The sequence below is a fragment of the Orycteropus afer genome, unplaced genomic scaffold, assembly GCF_000298275.1.
Source record: "Orycteropus afer afer isolate SDZICR_OR568_19922 unplaced genomic scaffold, OryAfe1.0 scaffold00066, whole genome shotgun sequence".
NCBI lineage: Eukaryota > Metazoa > Chordata > Mammalia > Tubulidentata > Orycteropodidae > Orycteropus > Orycteropus afer.
Genome location: NW_006921653.1, coordinates 12,146,282 through 12,161,627, shown reverse-complemented (window position 1 = coordinate 12,161,627; position 15,346 = coordinate 12,146,282). Strand labels below are relative to the sequence as shown.

General features: G+C 37.3%; 1 protein-coding gene across 1 annotated transcript in view; it reads right to left on the bottom strand.

Annotated features, from left to right (window-relative positions):
• Positions 1-15,346, bottom strand: part of PLSCR4 (phospholipid scramblase 4) — a gene marked incomplete at its 3' end in the record, with an annotated part of 49,220 nt that overhangs the window by 2,179 nt on the left and 31,695 nt on the right. Inside the window, exons 2-5 of the mRNA XM_007940214.2 lie at positions 14,030-14,265; positions 10,412-10,454; positions 9,149-9,375; positions 1,146-1,307 (exon numbers count right to left, since the gene is read on the bottom strand). Coding sequence (XP_007938405.2) covers positions 1,146-1,307; positions 9,149-9,375; positions 10,412-10,454; positions 14,030-14,265 — 668 coding nt within the window. The remainder of the gene's footprint in view (positions 1-1,145; positions 1,308-9,148; positions 9,376-10,411; positions 10,455-14,029; positions 14,266-15,346) is intronic.

The window sequence follows — 15,346 nt, the reverse complement described above, 5'->3', positions numbered from 1 at the left end:
AAAAATGATCAATTGAATGCAGCTAAATATAATCTAAAGGTTAAGGTCAAGCTATTTACTCTGAGAAAGTTTAATTTTTTAACTGGTTTATTATTCTTTTCATCTTTATAAAGCAATGTTCTGGTTACCTAGTACTGCTTTGACAAGAATATACCACAGTGGGATGGTTTGAAGAAACAGGAGTTTATTATCTTACAGTTTGGAAGGCTTTAAGTCCAAGTTCAAAGTGCCAGGCTCTAGGGACTGGGTGAAAGCCCCTCAGCCTTGGGCTTCAGCTCTGCCTCCAGCTCCCGGCCCACTGAAGCTGGAGGCTTTTCTTCACTCAACTGGTGGCTGCTGAGGCTGACAAGCCCAAGGATGACAAGTAAAAAGCCACAGTCCCCATGTTACCAAACCACACGGCAGGCCATTAATTCAAGTCCATTAAAAGTCCCAAGGTAGGCAGAGCATGGCAGGCTGCTGAACAATGACTCATCTACATGCAGGGTTCAAGCATGTCATAGGCTAGAAACCATTCCCAAAGCTATTTCTTATATACGAGAAACAGACCACACATCCAAAGCAGCTACTCAGCTGCTCTAATAGATTCCACCATGGAGTTAATTACCAATCTCACCATAGGGAATAACTACATCTAGGGGCCCAGCCACTCTACCAGGCCCGACCAAGTTGACACACAAACGTAACCACTACAAGCAATAACATCATGACAAAGGAACTCACATTTTGGGAAAAACCAAGCAATCCACTAATAATAATTTGAAAATCATCTTATGTCACCTCATTTTCTTTACTCATACTACTTTATCTATTTTATAAATTATTTTGTAAACCACATTTCATTCATATGAAAAAAAATCATCTAAAATAAAATCACTCTGAGGTTGATTAGTATGTGTAAAAAAATATTAGATTGAGATTTAAAAAAAATTAAATTCATTGCAGTTATATCAAATTTTGACTCATAGTGACCTTACAGAACAGAACTGCCCAATTCGGTTTCCAAGGCTGTAAATATTTTTGAAACCAGATTGCTCCATCTTTCTTCCATGGAGTGGCTGTTGGGTTGGAACCATCAATTTTTTGGTTAGCAGCCAAGCACGTAATTCCTGTACCACCAAGGCTCTTAGATTAAGATTAGGTACCTCAAAAACAGAATCTGAACCACAGCCATAGGTTGAGCATGGCCCATACACTTTCATCATATTCTCTTTCTTCTCATTTTGGATACTGTAAACTGCCCTGCACAGGTTCCAGTGTTCTGCAACATAGCCAATGGGTACACCAGGAGGACACTGGACCTCCATCTGCAAATGAAGTTGGGCAGAGGACATGGTATTACATACATAAATACATATGTATAGACATACATGCACACACACACACGATCTTGATGTGTTCTTAAATCATACTAGGACTAAGAAGATTATTGTTGGGGGAGATAATTTTCCATGATTTACTCTCATTGCCATATGACTTACTTGTTGTGACAAGAAAGCAAAGCCCAGACCACTCTTTACCTGGGTTATTTCTCAGTCTTGTATTTGTACTGAGCAGCTTTGAGAAATGGTCATGTCTGCTTTTGGGAAAAAGCAGGGCTGATTGAGTACTCTGCAATAAAATGGTCTGTTCCTCAAGTTCAATGTTCTCAGCTGCATAAACAGTAGTCACCTGGGCTCCTCCAATTTGACTCTTTAGGACTTGGAGTTATGGGAACTGATGCAAAAATGCTGATGCTCACACTGCTTGCTGTGCCATAATTACATCTTTTGTCTCTGATCTATAAGTCTCAATTTTGGCAACAGAATCCATGAATCAGTAACAAGCTATCATAAGATTTACTCAGGGTTAAATTAAATCTCAGACCTGACAATTACAGCAGAAAATTTAAAATGAGGCATTCCAAAAGTATATATTGTGAAACAAATATCATGTTGTATGCTTATGTGCATTAAGCCATTTTAGGTTTATGAAATATTATCTATTATCATCTTTTACATGAATTATATTTATTATAATATTTTTTGTGAAGGATAAAGAGCTTACTATTTTATGGTAATAAAAGAGTCATAAAGGTTAAGTTATTTAGTATAAGCCCAGTGTAAAAGCTCTACTGACTATTTTTATGGTGTCATATACACTTTCCAAAGAATTTTTGGTCACCTAGGACATTGGGCAATCTACTTCCATAGTGATACTTCCTCAGAAACCCAAGGAGGAGTCGCTATGAGTCAGATCTAACTCAATAGTAGTATACAACAACAGGACATTATATATGAAGAAAATAAAAGATCATTAAAAAGGAAAGGAAGAAAAAATCCAAATGGATGTCAGAAGAGAGTATGAAACTTGCACTTGAACTGAGAATACATAAAGCTAATGGGAGAAATGATTATGTAAAGCACTGAACAGAAGATTTCAAAGGGTAGCTCAAGAAGACAAAGCAAAGTATTACAATGAAATGTGCAAAGACCTGTATAGAAAACCAAAGGGAAGAACACAATTGGCTTTCCTCAGGCTGAAAGAACTGAAGAAAAAAAAAATAAGCCTTGAGTTGTAATATTTAAAGATTCTATGGAGAAAATATTGAACAATGTAGGAAGGACCAAAAGATGATGGAAGGAATACAGTGAGTCACTGTACCTAAAAAGATTAGTTAACATTCAACTATTTCGGGAGGTGACATTTGATCAAGAACTTATGGTACTGAAGGAAGAAATCCAAGCTTCACTGAAAACACTGTTGAAAAGCAAGGTTCTAGGGATTGAGAGAATACCTGTAGAGATGTTTCAACAAATGGCTGCAATGTTGGAATCCCACACTTTTTATCCTAAGCAATTTGGAAGATAGCTAGCTACATGGCCAACTGACTGGAAAAGGTCTATTTTGTGCTCATTCCAAAGAAAAGTCCAACAGAATGTAGAAATTACCAAACAATATCATTAATATCACACAAAAGTAAAATTCTGCTGAAAATAATTCATAACCCCACCACTCATCTGTCTGTTGTCATACTGTGGTGGCTTGAGGGTTGCTGTGAAGCTGGAGGCTATGCCACCAGTACTTCAAATACCAGCAGGGTTACTCATGGTGCACAGGTTTCAGTGGAGATTCCAGAGTAAGACAGACTCAGAAGGAAGGGGCTATCCACTTCTCAAAGAATTGGCCAGTAGAAACCCTATGAATAGCAGTGAAACACTTTGTGATATATTACTGGAAAACATTATGAACAGCCCTGAAATATAGTGCCAGATGAGTCCCTTGGGTCAGAAGACACTCAAAACATGACTGGGGAAGAGCTGCCTCCTCAGAGTAGAGTGGACCTTAATGATATGGATGGAGTAAATCATCCAGGACCTCCATTTGCTCATGTACATGAGAGCCAAAATATGACCTTGAATTTAGAGACCATCTGAAGATTGATATCCTAGGCATTAGTAAGCTGAAATGGACTGACTGGTTCTGGCCATTTTGAATCAGACGACCACATGATATACTATGCTGGGAATGACAAATTGAAGAGGAATGGGGTGGCATTCATCGTCACATAGAATGTTTCAAGATCTATCCTGAAGTACAATGATGCCAGTGATAGGATAATATCCATATGCCTACAAAGAAGACCAGTTATTTGAACTATTGTTCAAATTTATGCACCAACCACCATAGCCAAAGATGAGGAAATGGAAGACTTTTACCAACTTCTGCAGTCTGAAATTGACCAAACGTGCAATCGAGATTTGTTGATTATCACTGGTGATTGGAATCCAAAAGTTGGAAAAAAAAGAAGAATCACTGGTAGTTGGAAAATATGGTCTTGGTGACAGAAATGATGCTAGGGAGTACATGATAGAATTTTGCAAGACCAACAAGTTATTCATTACAAATACCTTTTTTCAACAAGATGAACAGCAGCTACACATGTGAACTTCACCAGATGGAATACACAGGAATCAGATTGACTACATCTGTGGAAAGAGGTGAGGAAGAAGCTCAATATATTCCACCAAAACAAGGCCAGGAGCTGACTGTGGAACAGACTATCAATTGCTCATATGCACATTCAAATTGAAAATGAAGACAATTAAAACAAGTCCACCAGCGCTAAAATATGACCTTGATTATATGCCTCCTGAATTTACAGACCATCTAAAGAAGAGATTTAATGCATGGAACACCAATGGCCAAACACCAGAGGAATTGTGGGATGACATCAAATACATCATCCACGAAGAAAGCAAAAGGTCATTAAATATATAGAAAAGGAAGAAAAGACTAAAATGGATGTCAAAAGAGACTCTGAAACTTGCCCTTGAATGGAGAGTAACTAAACAAAATGAAAAAATTGACAAGATAAAAGAGCTGAACTTAAGATTTCAAAGAGCAGCTCTAGAAGATAAAGTCAATTATTATAATGAAATGTGCAAAGACCTGGAGTTAGAAAACCAAAAATGAAGAACACACTAAGCATTTCTCAAGCTGAAAGAAGTGAGGAAAAAATTCAAGCCTTTGCAATATAGAAAAATTCTATGGACAAAATATTGAATGATTCAGGAAATATCAAAAGAAGATGGAAGGAATGCACAGACTCACTATAGCAAAAAGAATTGATCGATATCTATCCATTTCAGGAGATGGCATGTGATCAAGAACCAACGGTATTGAAGGAAGAAGTTGAAGCTGGACTGAAGGAATTGGTGAAGAACAAGACTCCAGGAACTGATGGAATACCTCTTGAGATGTTTCAACAAATGGATGCCACGCCAGGGGCACTCACTTGTCTATGCCAAGAGATTTGGAAGACAGTTACCTGGCCAACTGAGTGGAAGAGATCCATATTTGTACTCATTCCAAAGAAAGGTGATCCCACAGAATGTGGAAATTATTAAACAATATCATTAATATCATATGCAAATAAAATCTTGCTGAAGATAATTCAAAAACTGTTGCAGCCGTATATTGATAGAGAATTTGCAGAAATTCAAGCTGGATTCAGAAGAGGATGTGGAATGAGAGATGTCATTGCTGATGTCAGACGGATCTTGGCTGAAAGCAAAGAATATCAGTTGTGTTTTATTGACTAAGCAAAAGTATTCTATTTTGTGGATCATAACAAATTATGGATAACATTGAGAAGAATGGGAATTCCGGAACACTTAATTGTACTTATGTGGAACCTGTACATAGACCAGGAGACTGTTGTTTGAACAGAACAAGGGGATAATGCATGGCTTAAAATCAGGAAAGGAGTGCATTAGGTTCTATCTGTTTACCATGTTTACTCAATCTGTATGCTGAGCAAATAATCAGAGAAGCTGGACTATATGAAGAAGAGTATGGTATCCAGATCAGAGGAAGACTTATTAACAACCTATGATATGCAGATGACACAACTTTGCTTGATGAAAGTGAGGATGACTTGAAGCACTTACTGATAAAGATTAAAGACTACAGTCTGAAGTATGGATTACATCTCAACATAAAGAAAACTAAAATACTCAAAACTGGGCCTATAAGCAGCATCATGATAAATGGAGAAACAACTGAAGTTGTCAGAGATTTCATTTTATTGGTTCCACAATCAACACCAATGGAAGCAGCAGTCAAGACATCAGATATTGTATTGCACTGGACAAATCAGCTGCAAAAGACCTGTTTAAAGTGCTGAAAAACAAAGATGTCTCTTTGAAGACTAAGGTGTGCCTAACCCAAGCCATGGTATTTTCATTAGCCTCATATGCATTTGAGAGCTGGACAATGTATGTTGTTGTTGTGTGCCATCGAGTCAGCCCTGACTCGTAGTGACCCCTCCTTGGGTTTCCGAGACAGTATCACTACGGAAGTAGATTGCCCAACCTTTCTTCTGAGGATTGGCTAGTGGGTTTGAACCGCCAGCTTTCTGGTTAGCAGTCAAGTGCCTTAGGCACTATGCTACCAGAGCTCCTGGACAATGTATAAGGTAGAGCAAAGAAGAGTTGATGCTTTTGAGTTGTAGTGTTGGTGAAAGATACAGAAGTATCATGGACTGACAAAAGATCTAACAAATCCGTCCTGGAGGAAGTGCACCCAGAATGCACCTTGGAAGCCAGAATGGCCAGACTTCGTTTCACCTACTTTGCTCATGTTGTCAGAAAGGACTGTTCCCTGGAGAAGGATGTCATGCTTGGTAAAGTGGAGGGTCAACAAAAAAGGGGAAGGCTCTCAAATAGATCGATTGACAGAGGCTGCAACAATGGGCTCTGGTATAGCAAGTATTGTGAGGCTGATACAGGACCTGGCAGAGTTTCATTCTGTTGTACACAGGGTCACTATGAGTCAGAACTGGCTCGATGGCATCTAACAACAACAATTCAAAACCAGGTGCAACAGAACATAGATAGGGAATTGCCAGAAAATCAAGGCATATTCAGAAGAGAATATAGAAGGAGGGATAGCATTGTTGATGTGAGACAGATTGTGGCTGAAAGTTGAGAATATCATAGAGATGTTTGTCTGTATTTTATTGACCATGCAAAGGTATTTGACTGTGTGGATCATAACAATCTGTGAATAACATTCGAGTAATAGAAATTCCAGAACACTTAATTGTGAACATGAAAAGCCTATACATAGACCAACAGGCCATCATTTGAACAGAACCATGGGATACTGTGTGGTTTAAAATCAGGAAAGGCATATGTCAGGGTTGTATCTTTTCACCGTGCTTATTCAATCTATATGCTGAGCAAATAATCCAAGAAGCTGGACTATATGAAGAAGGATTGGAGAAGAGTCATTAATAACCTGTTATATGCAGATGATACAGTCTTGCTTGCTGAAAGCAAAGAGGACTTGAAGCACTTTTGATGAAGGTCAAAGACCACAACCTTTATTATGGATTACATTACAACATAAAGAAAACAAAAATACTCACAACAGGACCAATAAGAAACATCATGATAAATGGAGAAAACAGTGAAGTTGTCAAGGATTTGATTTTACTTGGATTTAGTTGCTCATTGAAGCAGCAGTTAAGAAATCAAACAAAGTATTGCACTGGGCAAATCTGCTGCAAAAGACCTCTTTACAGTGTTAAAGAGTAACAATATCACTTTGAAGACTATGGTGTGCCTAACCCAAGCCATGATATTTTTAGTCGCCTCATATGCATGTGAGAGCTGGACAATGAATAAGAAAGACCAAAGAAGAACTAATGTCTTTGAATTGTGGTGTTGGTGAAGAATACTGAAAATACCATGCACTGCCAGAAGAATGAACAAATCTCTCTTGGAAGAAGTGCAGTCAGAATGTTCCTTAGGAGTGAGAATGGCCAGACTTCATCTCACATATTTTGGTTATGTTTTTCAAAGGAACCAGTCCCTGGAGAAGTATATCATGCTTGGTAAAGTAGAGTTTCAGGGAAGACCCTCAATGAGATGGATTGACAGAGTGGCTGCAATGATGGGCTCAAGCACACAACCAGACAGTGTTTTGTTCTGTTGTACATAGGGTCGTTATGCATCAGAACAACTTGACGGCAAGTATCAACAACAATATTATCATGAGGTAGGATCACTCAGCTTCATTGATTAACAAATCAAGATATTGTTCATATATATATATATATATATATATATACACAACACACACATACATACAAATTTGATAGCTTTCTAGAACTAAGATCTCATCTAAGTTGTAGAAAAATATTTTTAAAAAGTTCATATTACAGTATACTCCTCAGCCATAAAAAGGAATAAATTATTGAATCAGGCAACACCTTAGATGAACCTCATGGTGGTAACACTGAGCAAAAAAAGAAAAAATCCCGAAAGGTTAAATTTTATATAATTTCATTTACATATACTTTTGAAATGACAAAATTATAGGTATGGAGTAAAGATTAGTGGTTACCAGAGGTTAGAGATGAAGGGGGGAGGAAGGTTGGGATAGTAATTAAAAGGAATTTTCTGGTATGGAACTGTTGTGTGTCTCTATTGTGGTGGTGGATATAGAAACCTAGGAAGGTGATAAAATTGCATAGAACTAAATACACACAAGTACAAATAAAACAAGAATTCTGAAAAAAAAATCTAGATTATGTTGTGGGACAAAAGTTGATTTACTGATTACTGTAATATGTGTAGGCACAGTTCTAAGCTGTTGTCATTTATTTAGCACTTAATCCTCAAAAACAATACTATAAGATGAGTACTATTATTATCTCCATTTTCCAGATGAATAAATCAAAAGGTTGTAAATAAACTAACATTTGGTAAATGATAGTACTTAACATGGTATTTAAAATCCCAGTAATCTTATGGAGTATTGTTCTACCCATTTTATGAATAATAACACTGAGGCTTAACCAGATTAAGTAAATGACCAAATTTAAGCAGATGCAGTATCTGGAATTCAAACTCTGCTTGGTCTCTCTAAAATGTGTTTATTTTTTTCCCACCTGTAGCTAACAACCTATAGTTTTTAGAGTAATTGAATTATAACTGAGCACAGCTGCATTCCAGCTCCAGCACTGACACCTAAGTATGAGACATTCATGAAGCGCTTCATCTTCTTTAGACTCCTGTTTTTATCTGTAAGGAGCTCTGATAGTGTAGTGGTTAAAGCATTTGGCAGCTAAGCAAAAGGTCTGTGGTTCGAACCCACCAAACACTCCACAAGAGAAAGATGAGGCAGTCTGCTTCAGTAAAGATTTACAACCTTAGAAACCCTATAGGAACCACTGTGAGTTAGAATGAACTCCATGGCAGTGGGTTGTTTTGGTTTTGGTTCTTCATCTGTGGAAAGGTCTGGGTTGTGTGTGGGTAACATGAATTTAACTAAAGTCCCTCCAATTCTAAGAGCACACACTTACTCTTTAGTCATACCTTATCTAAAGATAAGTCAATACATTTAGATAAATGTGCATGGCTGTTATTAATATCTACAATTTCTCATTCAGTAGACACAGTTAATAGAATAGTGGTCATTGACTAAACACCCTAATATGAGTTTGAACCACTGACTAAGACCTTCCCCACCACCACCTTCTTCCATTCTGACTGGCAAAGTCAGTGAAAATCCTCCTTGTGTTATTCTACAAGGAGCACAAGCATGCCTTAAGGGGTGGACCAGGAAGACAGAATGGGTAAGACCTCTATTCTCTGACCTCTTGCCTGGCTGAGGGACAACAGAAGCAACAGCAGGTGCATCTGAAGGGTCGCTGCATTGTCATGATTTCTCTGCCCATACAATCAGTGACCCGGAGGACGAAGGGCCTCAGTGTCCGATAAGCATTCCTGGTGAAGTCATCTGTATCTTCATTTACAATGTAAACCATTTGTTCCGAGTTGTTTTTAATATCATATCTATTATTACTTTCAAAACGTGCAATCACTAAAAAAGCAAATGAGAAAGCCTTCTCCAATTAGAAGCTATTAAAATCATACTCAAGAAATTCTGTGCCGCATTTCTTTAAGGCTTCAAGCAAAATAACTTTTTAAAAATTTCTAGTGACATATATACAAGTGATTAGAATATGAAAGTTATTCGTAAGTCCTCTAAATATTTAAATAGTTTGGAAAATTCCAAACATTTATTTTAAAAAGCTAATTTTAAATGCTTCTTAATTTTTTTCACAAAAAACAAAAGATTGGAACTATTTTCTAGGGTATCTGAATTCATAAAATCTTAATTTAAAAGAATATTTAAATGAAATTTTACACTGGACCATCAATTAACCAGCTCATGAAATATGCTAAGAGAACCAGGGTCATTAATAATTACAAATAGAAAAAGGAACCAAGAAAAGGCAAAGGCTTGATGTAGTGGCCAGACAAATGTGTAAAGATGGTGCAGTGCAGGCCAGCACTTTTGTACTGATGAATAGAAAACAGGTTCCTGTTTCCAGGGCTCATTTCTTCTAACTTTCAACAAAAGGGCACTGGACAGGTGTTCAGTTCTAAATGCTAGTTCTAGCTTTGCCACTGATGAGCTGACTTTGGTGGCCTAATGCCTAAGGCATGTGACTGCTAACCAGAAGGTTGGCAGTTCAGAACACCTACTAGCCACTCCTTGGACGAGTCATGAATTAGCCACTGCTAATTCATTTAGAAGGAGCTCTGGTGGTGCTTGGCTCCTTTTTTTCTCATCTATGAAAGATGACTGTGGAGAAGAAGCCATATGTAAAGGGCAAGGTCATTGAACAGACAATAAGGTCATTTTCATGTCTAAGAAATTATGATTATATGATATATGATGTATAAACAGAGTTATACAAAATAATTCCTTTTATTACTTTCTGGAACACAAGATAATAGAGAACAGTCTTTTTCTCCTGAGCTATTGAGCAATAATTTATATAAAAATATATCTGATAATGTAAATTTCTACTCGTTTCAAATACTGCTGAACAATACAGAATCATACATACATTCCAGAGGCTCAAAATGCTGAAGAACATGTATGTTGTCCAACTGTGGGGATAGAACAAAGTAATTAGGAGAGAGAGAAATAACAAAGTTATATCAAATTAATATTAGAAGAGAAATTGAAGAAACAATTTTATTATTAAAATAATCCATTCATGCTAAAGAAAACTCTATAAAGTTGAATGGAATCAGTTAAAAATATTTTATCAAGTGAAATTAGTTATCTGATCAGATCATTATTAGCACAGCTGCTCAAACTCATTATCACTGAGTCAAAATTTTTCCTTCAGTTCCATTGTAAAGAATTCAACCAGTTGCCTAATATATGAGAAAACTGCCAACTTGTTATAGCAAGAACATCTAGAAAAGGCTGTGTTTATACAGATTCTTCCTAGCTGTCCCACTCTCTCCAATATGCCACCCATAGACTGGAGTTGTTCAGGACACTTTACACAGACCAGCCAAAGAGATAGCAATTCTCTGCACGCCTCAGGGAGAACAAATTAATGAGGAGGCCCTCACACAGCGGTGGCCTGTTTTATATCATTTCACAGATTCTCAGAGAGAGTAACACATTGACGGCCGCTCAAAAGGGATACTAATGCCAAGATCTTCCTTATAAGGAGGGACGAGGGGTTCCCAAGAGAGCAGCAAGCATCTGAAAGCAATGAAGAGAAAGGAAAAGAAAAATTCTGAGATGGGACACCATGAAAAGGGAGGTTAGGAACATCATCATATAAACTTGAGTTTTCTTTAGGAATCACTCCCCAATGTACAGTTAGACCCATTTTTCATTATGCTTGAGAATATTTTAGCAGACAGGATGAAGCCTCCATGAGGACAACTTGATTATATTTCATATATTCTTAATCTCCAAATCCTGAACTTTGCCTGAAATTCCATATCTCACTAAGTATTTGTTGGGTATATCAATGAAGGAAAAATACATGGATGTTGAAATGAGTGAAACTGAAAGTGACTTAGCTGGACATGAAGGATTTGTGGTATGATTGATTATAGGAGAGTATAAAGAGGATACAATTCATGCTTAACTAAAATACTTTTTCTTGTGTGAAAACATAATCACACAAGAGGGCCTAAACACATCTTATAAAATTGTGGCCACTAAAATGGCTTACAGTTCCTTTCAAAACATTGCAGGATACTAAAATCTTGGTAAAAGTGTCCACTGCTGACCAACATTTCCTGATGTAATGATATCTTTTAATGCAGGAGAAGGATGCCCAGTTAGATTCTACGGCTATTAAGGAGCAGATCTTTGAGGAGTTGGTGGATCACTGGCAAAGTAAAAAGTCTGTTCTTACAATCATACTGTTGGACTCTAAGTCATCCTGGTAATGCTGATAAGGATCCATTTAACTTGTGCATAAACCAAAAAAAAAAAAAACCCTCTGCCATGGAGTTGGATCCAACTCATAGTGACCCCTCCTTGGGTTTCCGAGATGGTATCACTACGGAAGTAGATTATCCAACCTTCCTTCCAAGGAACGGCTGGTGGGTTTGAACTGTCAGCCTTCTGGTTAGCAGTCAAACGCTTTAGGCACTGTGCCACTAGAGCTCCTCATTAACTTGTGCATAAGATGTCAAAAAGAGTAGGGCATATAAAGGAAATGATTGTCTATGTGTCTTCCATTCACATCCAGGAAAGCATTTCTACTAACATCAACACATCCCTTGCGTGTGTCCTGTGTGCTCAAAATATAAGGCACTTTACGAACCTTATCTCTTTAACAATTCTTCTAACAATCTAATAACGCAGGCATGCACAGTACTAATTTACAGATGGTAAAATTGAAGGACTAATGTGTTAGGAAAGTTATTTAAAGTTGTAGAGTTAGTAGAGATTAGAGTCAGAATCAAAACCAGGTTTATCTGACTCTAAACCAGTATTTTATGTTTCTTTTTATGTCTACATTTTTAAAACTCTAAACATTCCTGGAAAGGGAAATAGAACTCATCAAATATGTTAACTTTACCTGTCAGTAATAGAAGTTGAGCAACTGCTTTTAAATATTTAATATTGCATCTGTATGATTTTAAGAGAAAGAACTGATTCCAGAATATGCTGGACTTGCAAGGACAACTTCTGTACTTATTGTCAAGTAAGGTCACTAGCTGGCACAAATGTTTTGTGCTCAAGTACAAATGAAAGATTGGCAGTTCAAACCCACCCGGTGATGCCCTGGAAGAAAACCTGGCTATCTGATCCTGTGACAATTAGAAGCAAGAATACCTAATGGGACAGTTCTACTCTGCAACACATAGGATTGCCAGGAGTCAGAATCAACTCAATAGTAACAGGTTTATCAAGTGTAAAAAATGGACTTTCTAAACTTAATGAAGTTTAACTTTAACATTTTATAATATTTGGAAATAATTGAGGGGTTTATTCTAGCACTTTGCCTAAATGACAGTCTTTGTTTTTGTCAATATTTTGGTTCATGTGAAGTCCAAATTTCCTGACTCAACTGACTGGATTTTTTCAACACTGTTAGCATTATATTATGAATTTTCAATGCACAGGATTAACAGGGGAAGATTGGGCAATCTACTTCTGTAGAGATACCTCTTCGGAAACCCAAGGAGGGGTCAATATGAGTCGATGGATTTTATTTGGTTTATCAATATGGAACTGAAAAAAGAAAACTTGTCAATTCTAAGGATTGTTTAACCATGGGAATACCTTGATTAATATTGTGGAGAGACAAGTATTGAATATTGGTTTATCAATATGGAACTGAAAAAAGAAAACTTGTCAAATCTAAGCATTGTTTAATCATGGGAATACTTGATTAATATTGTGGAGAGACAAGTATTGAATTGGGAACTCTTTTTTCCCAATATAGATTGGGACAATGTATTTCAACTTCCCTTTTCCAAGAAAGCAATACAGCATTCAGAAATTTCTGAGGGGTTTCCAATACTAGTTTTATCTTTTTTCCATTAAAGTAATTGTTCTGAGCTTGACATGATCTTTTAAACTGCCTATCTGGTACACCGACTCTCCACAGCACTCCAGTGTTTAATCCGAGTGTCCGGATGCCTCCAAAATATATCTACAGAAATGAATTAAGAGTTCGTGGGAGGGGACGTCTGAGACTTAGCTTGAAGCAAGATCCTCAATAGGCCCCCTATTCTTACTTACACTGTATGCCTTTGGGTGTAGCAAGAGGGACTAAAGAAAATTATGAGTGATGAAGAAAAGCAATGGGTTAAGGTGTGTGAAATTTACCTACTGCATATTGTTCTGTCCTTTTTTTACGTTGCTTTGATTGATGTTAACTCTTTACTTCTAAGCACATGAAACCCAAATTAGCATAGCTTTCTTTTATACTTATTCCTATTTTTTTTAACTGCCATCAACAGGACATCTTAAAATATCTTAAAACTTAGCATACATCCTTTATAAAAACCGTACTCTTTCCATCGACAACATCCCTGTAGTCTCAGCTTCTGCTGCACATTTCCTAAGTTGGCACTACCATTTTTACAGTCTCATAAACTGTCATAATCTGTCATTTCCTTTATCCATTATATTAAGACATTAGTCTTTCTTGTTATATCCCATGGGCATACTTCATATGAAATTAATGGAGTACCTGAGCTAAATATTCCAGACCAGGTGGGCAGTTTGTCATAGGAGTTGGCCCTGGCATCCATATTATTGGAGCAGACTGATTTGGCATAGGATATTTGCCAGGCTGATACTGAATAGCCTGAGTACCACCAGTTGGCTGATACAAAGGGAAGGTACTGGGCTGCTGTGGACTGTAGTATCCCATAGGCAAGCCTCCTGGGTAGCTTGCTGGTAGAGAGACAGTTGGTCCATGGGGCCCTGTGTGCAAAAAACAAATTCAAATATTACATATTAAGATTGTAATATATGGAACTTAACTTTTTAAGCAAAGATGATCTGGGTCTCATGACACTAAGGTCAATTGCCATAATAGAGTTAGTTCACAAAGACAATGTTTTACATTTTACTTTGGTGAGTGGCAACTGGGGTTTTAAGAGCTTGTGAGTGACCATCTAAGGTCTCTCACCATACCGAGCAAAGAAATGGAGGACATGAACCCCAAGCTTCACGACCTTGAGACCAGAAGAACTTGATGGTGCCTGGCTACCACTGCTGACTACTCTGAAAGGGATCACAAAAGGAGGTCCCAAAGAGAGTCGGGGAAAATGTGGAATAAAACTCAAAATCATAAAAAAAGACCAAGCTTACTGGTCTGATGAAGACTGATAGAACCCTGGAGACTATCAGTTCAAGCTAGAGAGGAATTAACCCCACTCAACTGTCAGCCAAAGGATAGACAGATCTATAAGGTAAACAGTAATATCAGAAGGGTATGCACTTATTAGAACAATCAAGTATATGAATTAAGACAGCATTTGCCCAGGGATAGAGCTAGGAAAGTGAGAGGGGATGGAAGGAAGGAGGAAAGAAAGAGCTGGATACAGGCAGGAGGTGGGAAGAATGCTGTTACATTGTGGGGATTGCAGTAAATGTCAAAAAATAGAATGCATATGGATCATTAAAAAGAAAACCAATTTGTACCCCCCCCCACCACAAAAAATAAACAAACAAATAAATAACTACAGGCTTCATTTTTCAGAAAGTGTACTGTGTACAAAGGCTGATTTACAGATTGCTAATTCATTTAATACTCTTAAACCTTATGACATAGTCACCTGCATTTCAGAGTTGCAAAATAAGGTTTGAAACATCAAGTCACTTATTAAGCATCTCTGTGCCTTAGGTTGTTGTGAGATTAGAAGTAGATTTGGCATGTAAATTTTTGTCATAATGTTTACTGCTGTTATTTTTTAATGTCATAAACATAGAGTTGTTTTTTGTTGTTAGTTGCTGTGATAGTTGGAGCTGTGTGTCAACTTGGTTGGACCCCAGTTCTGTG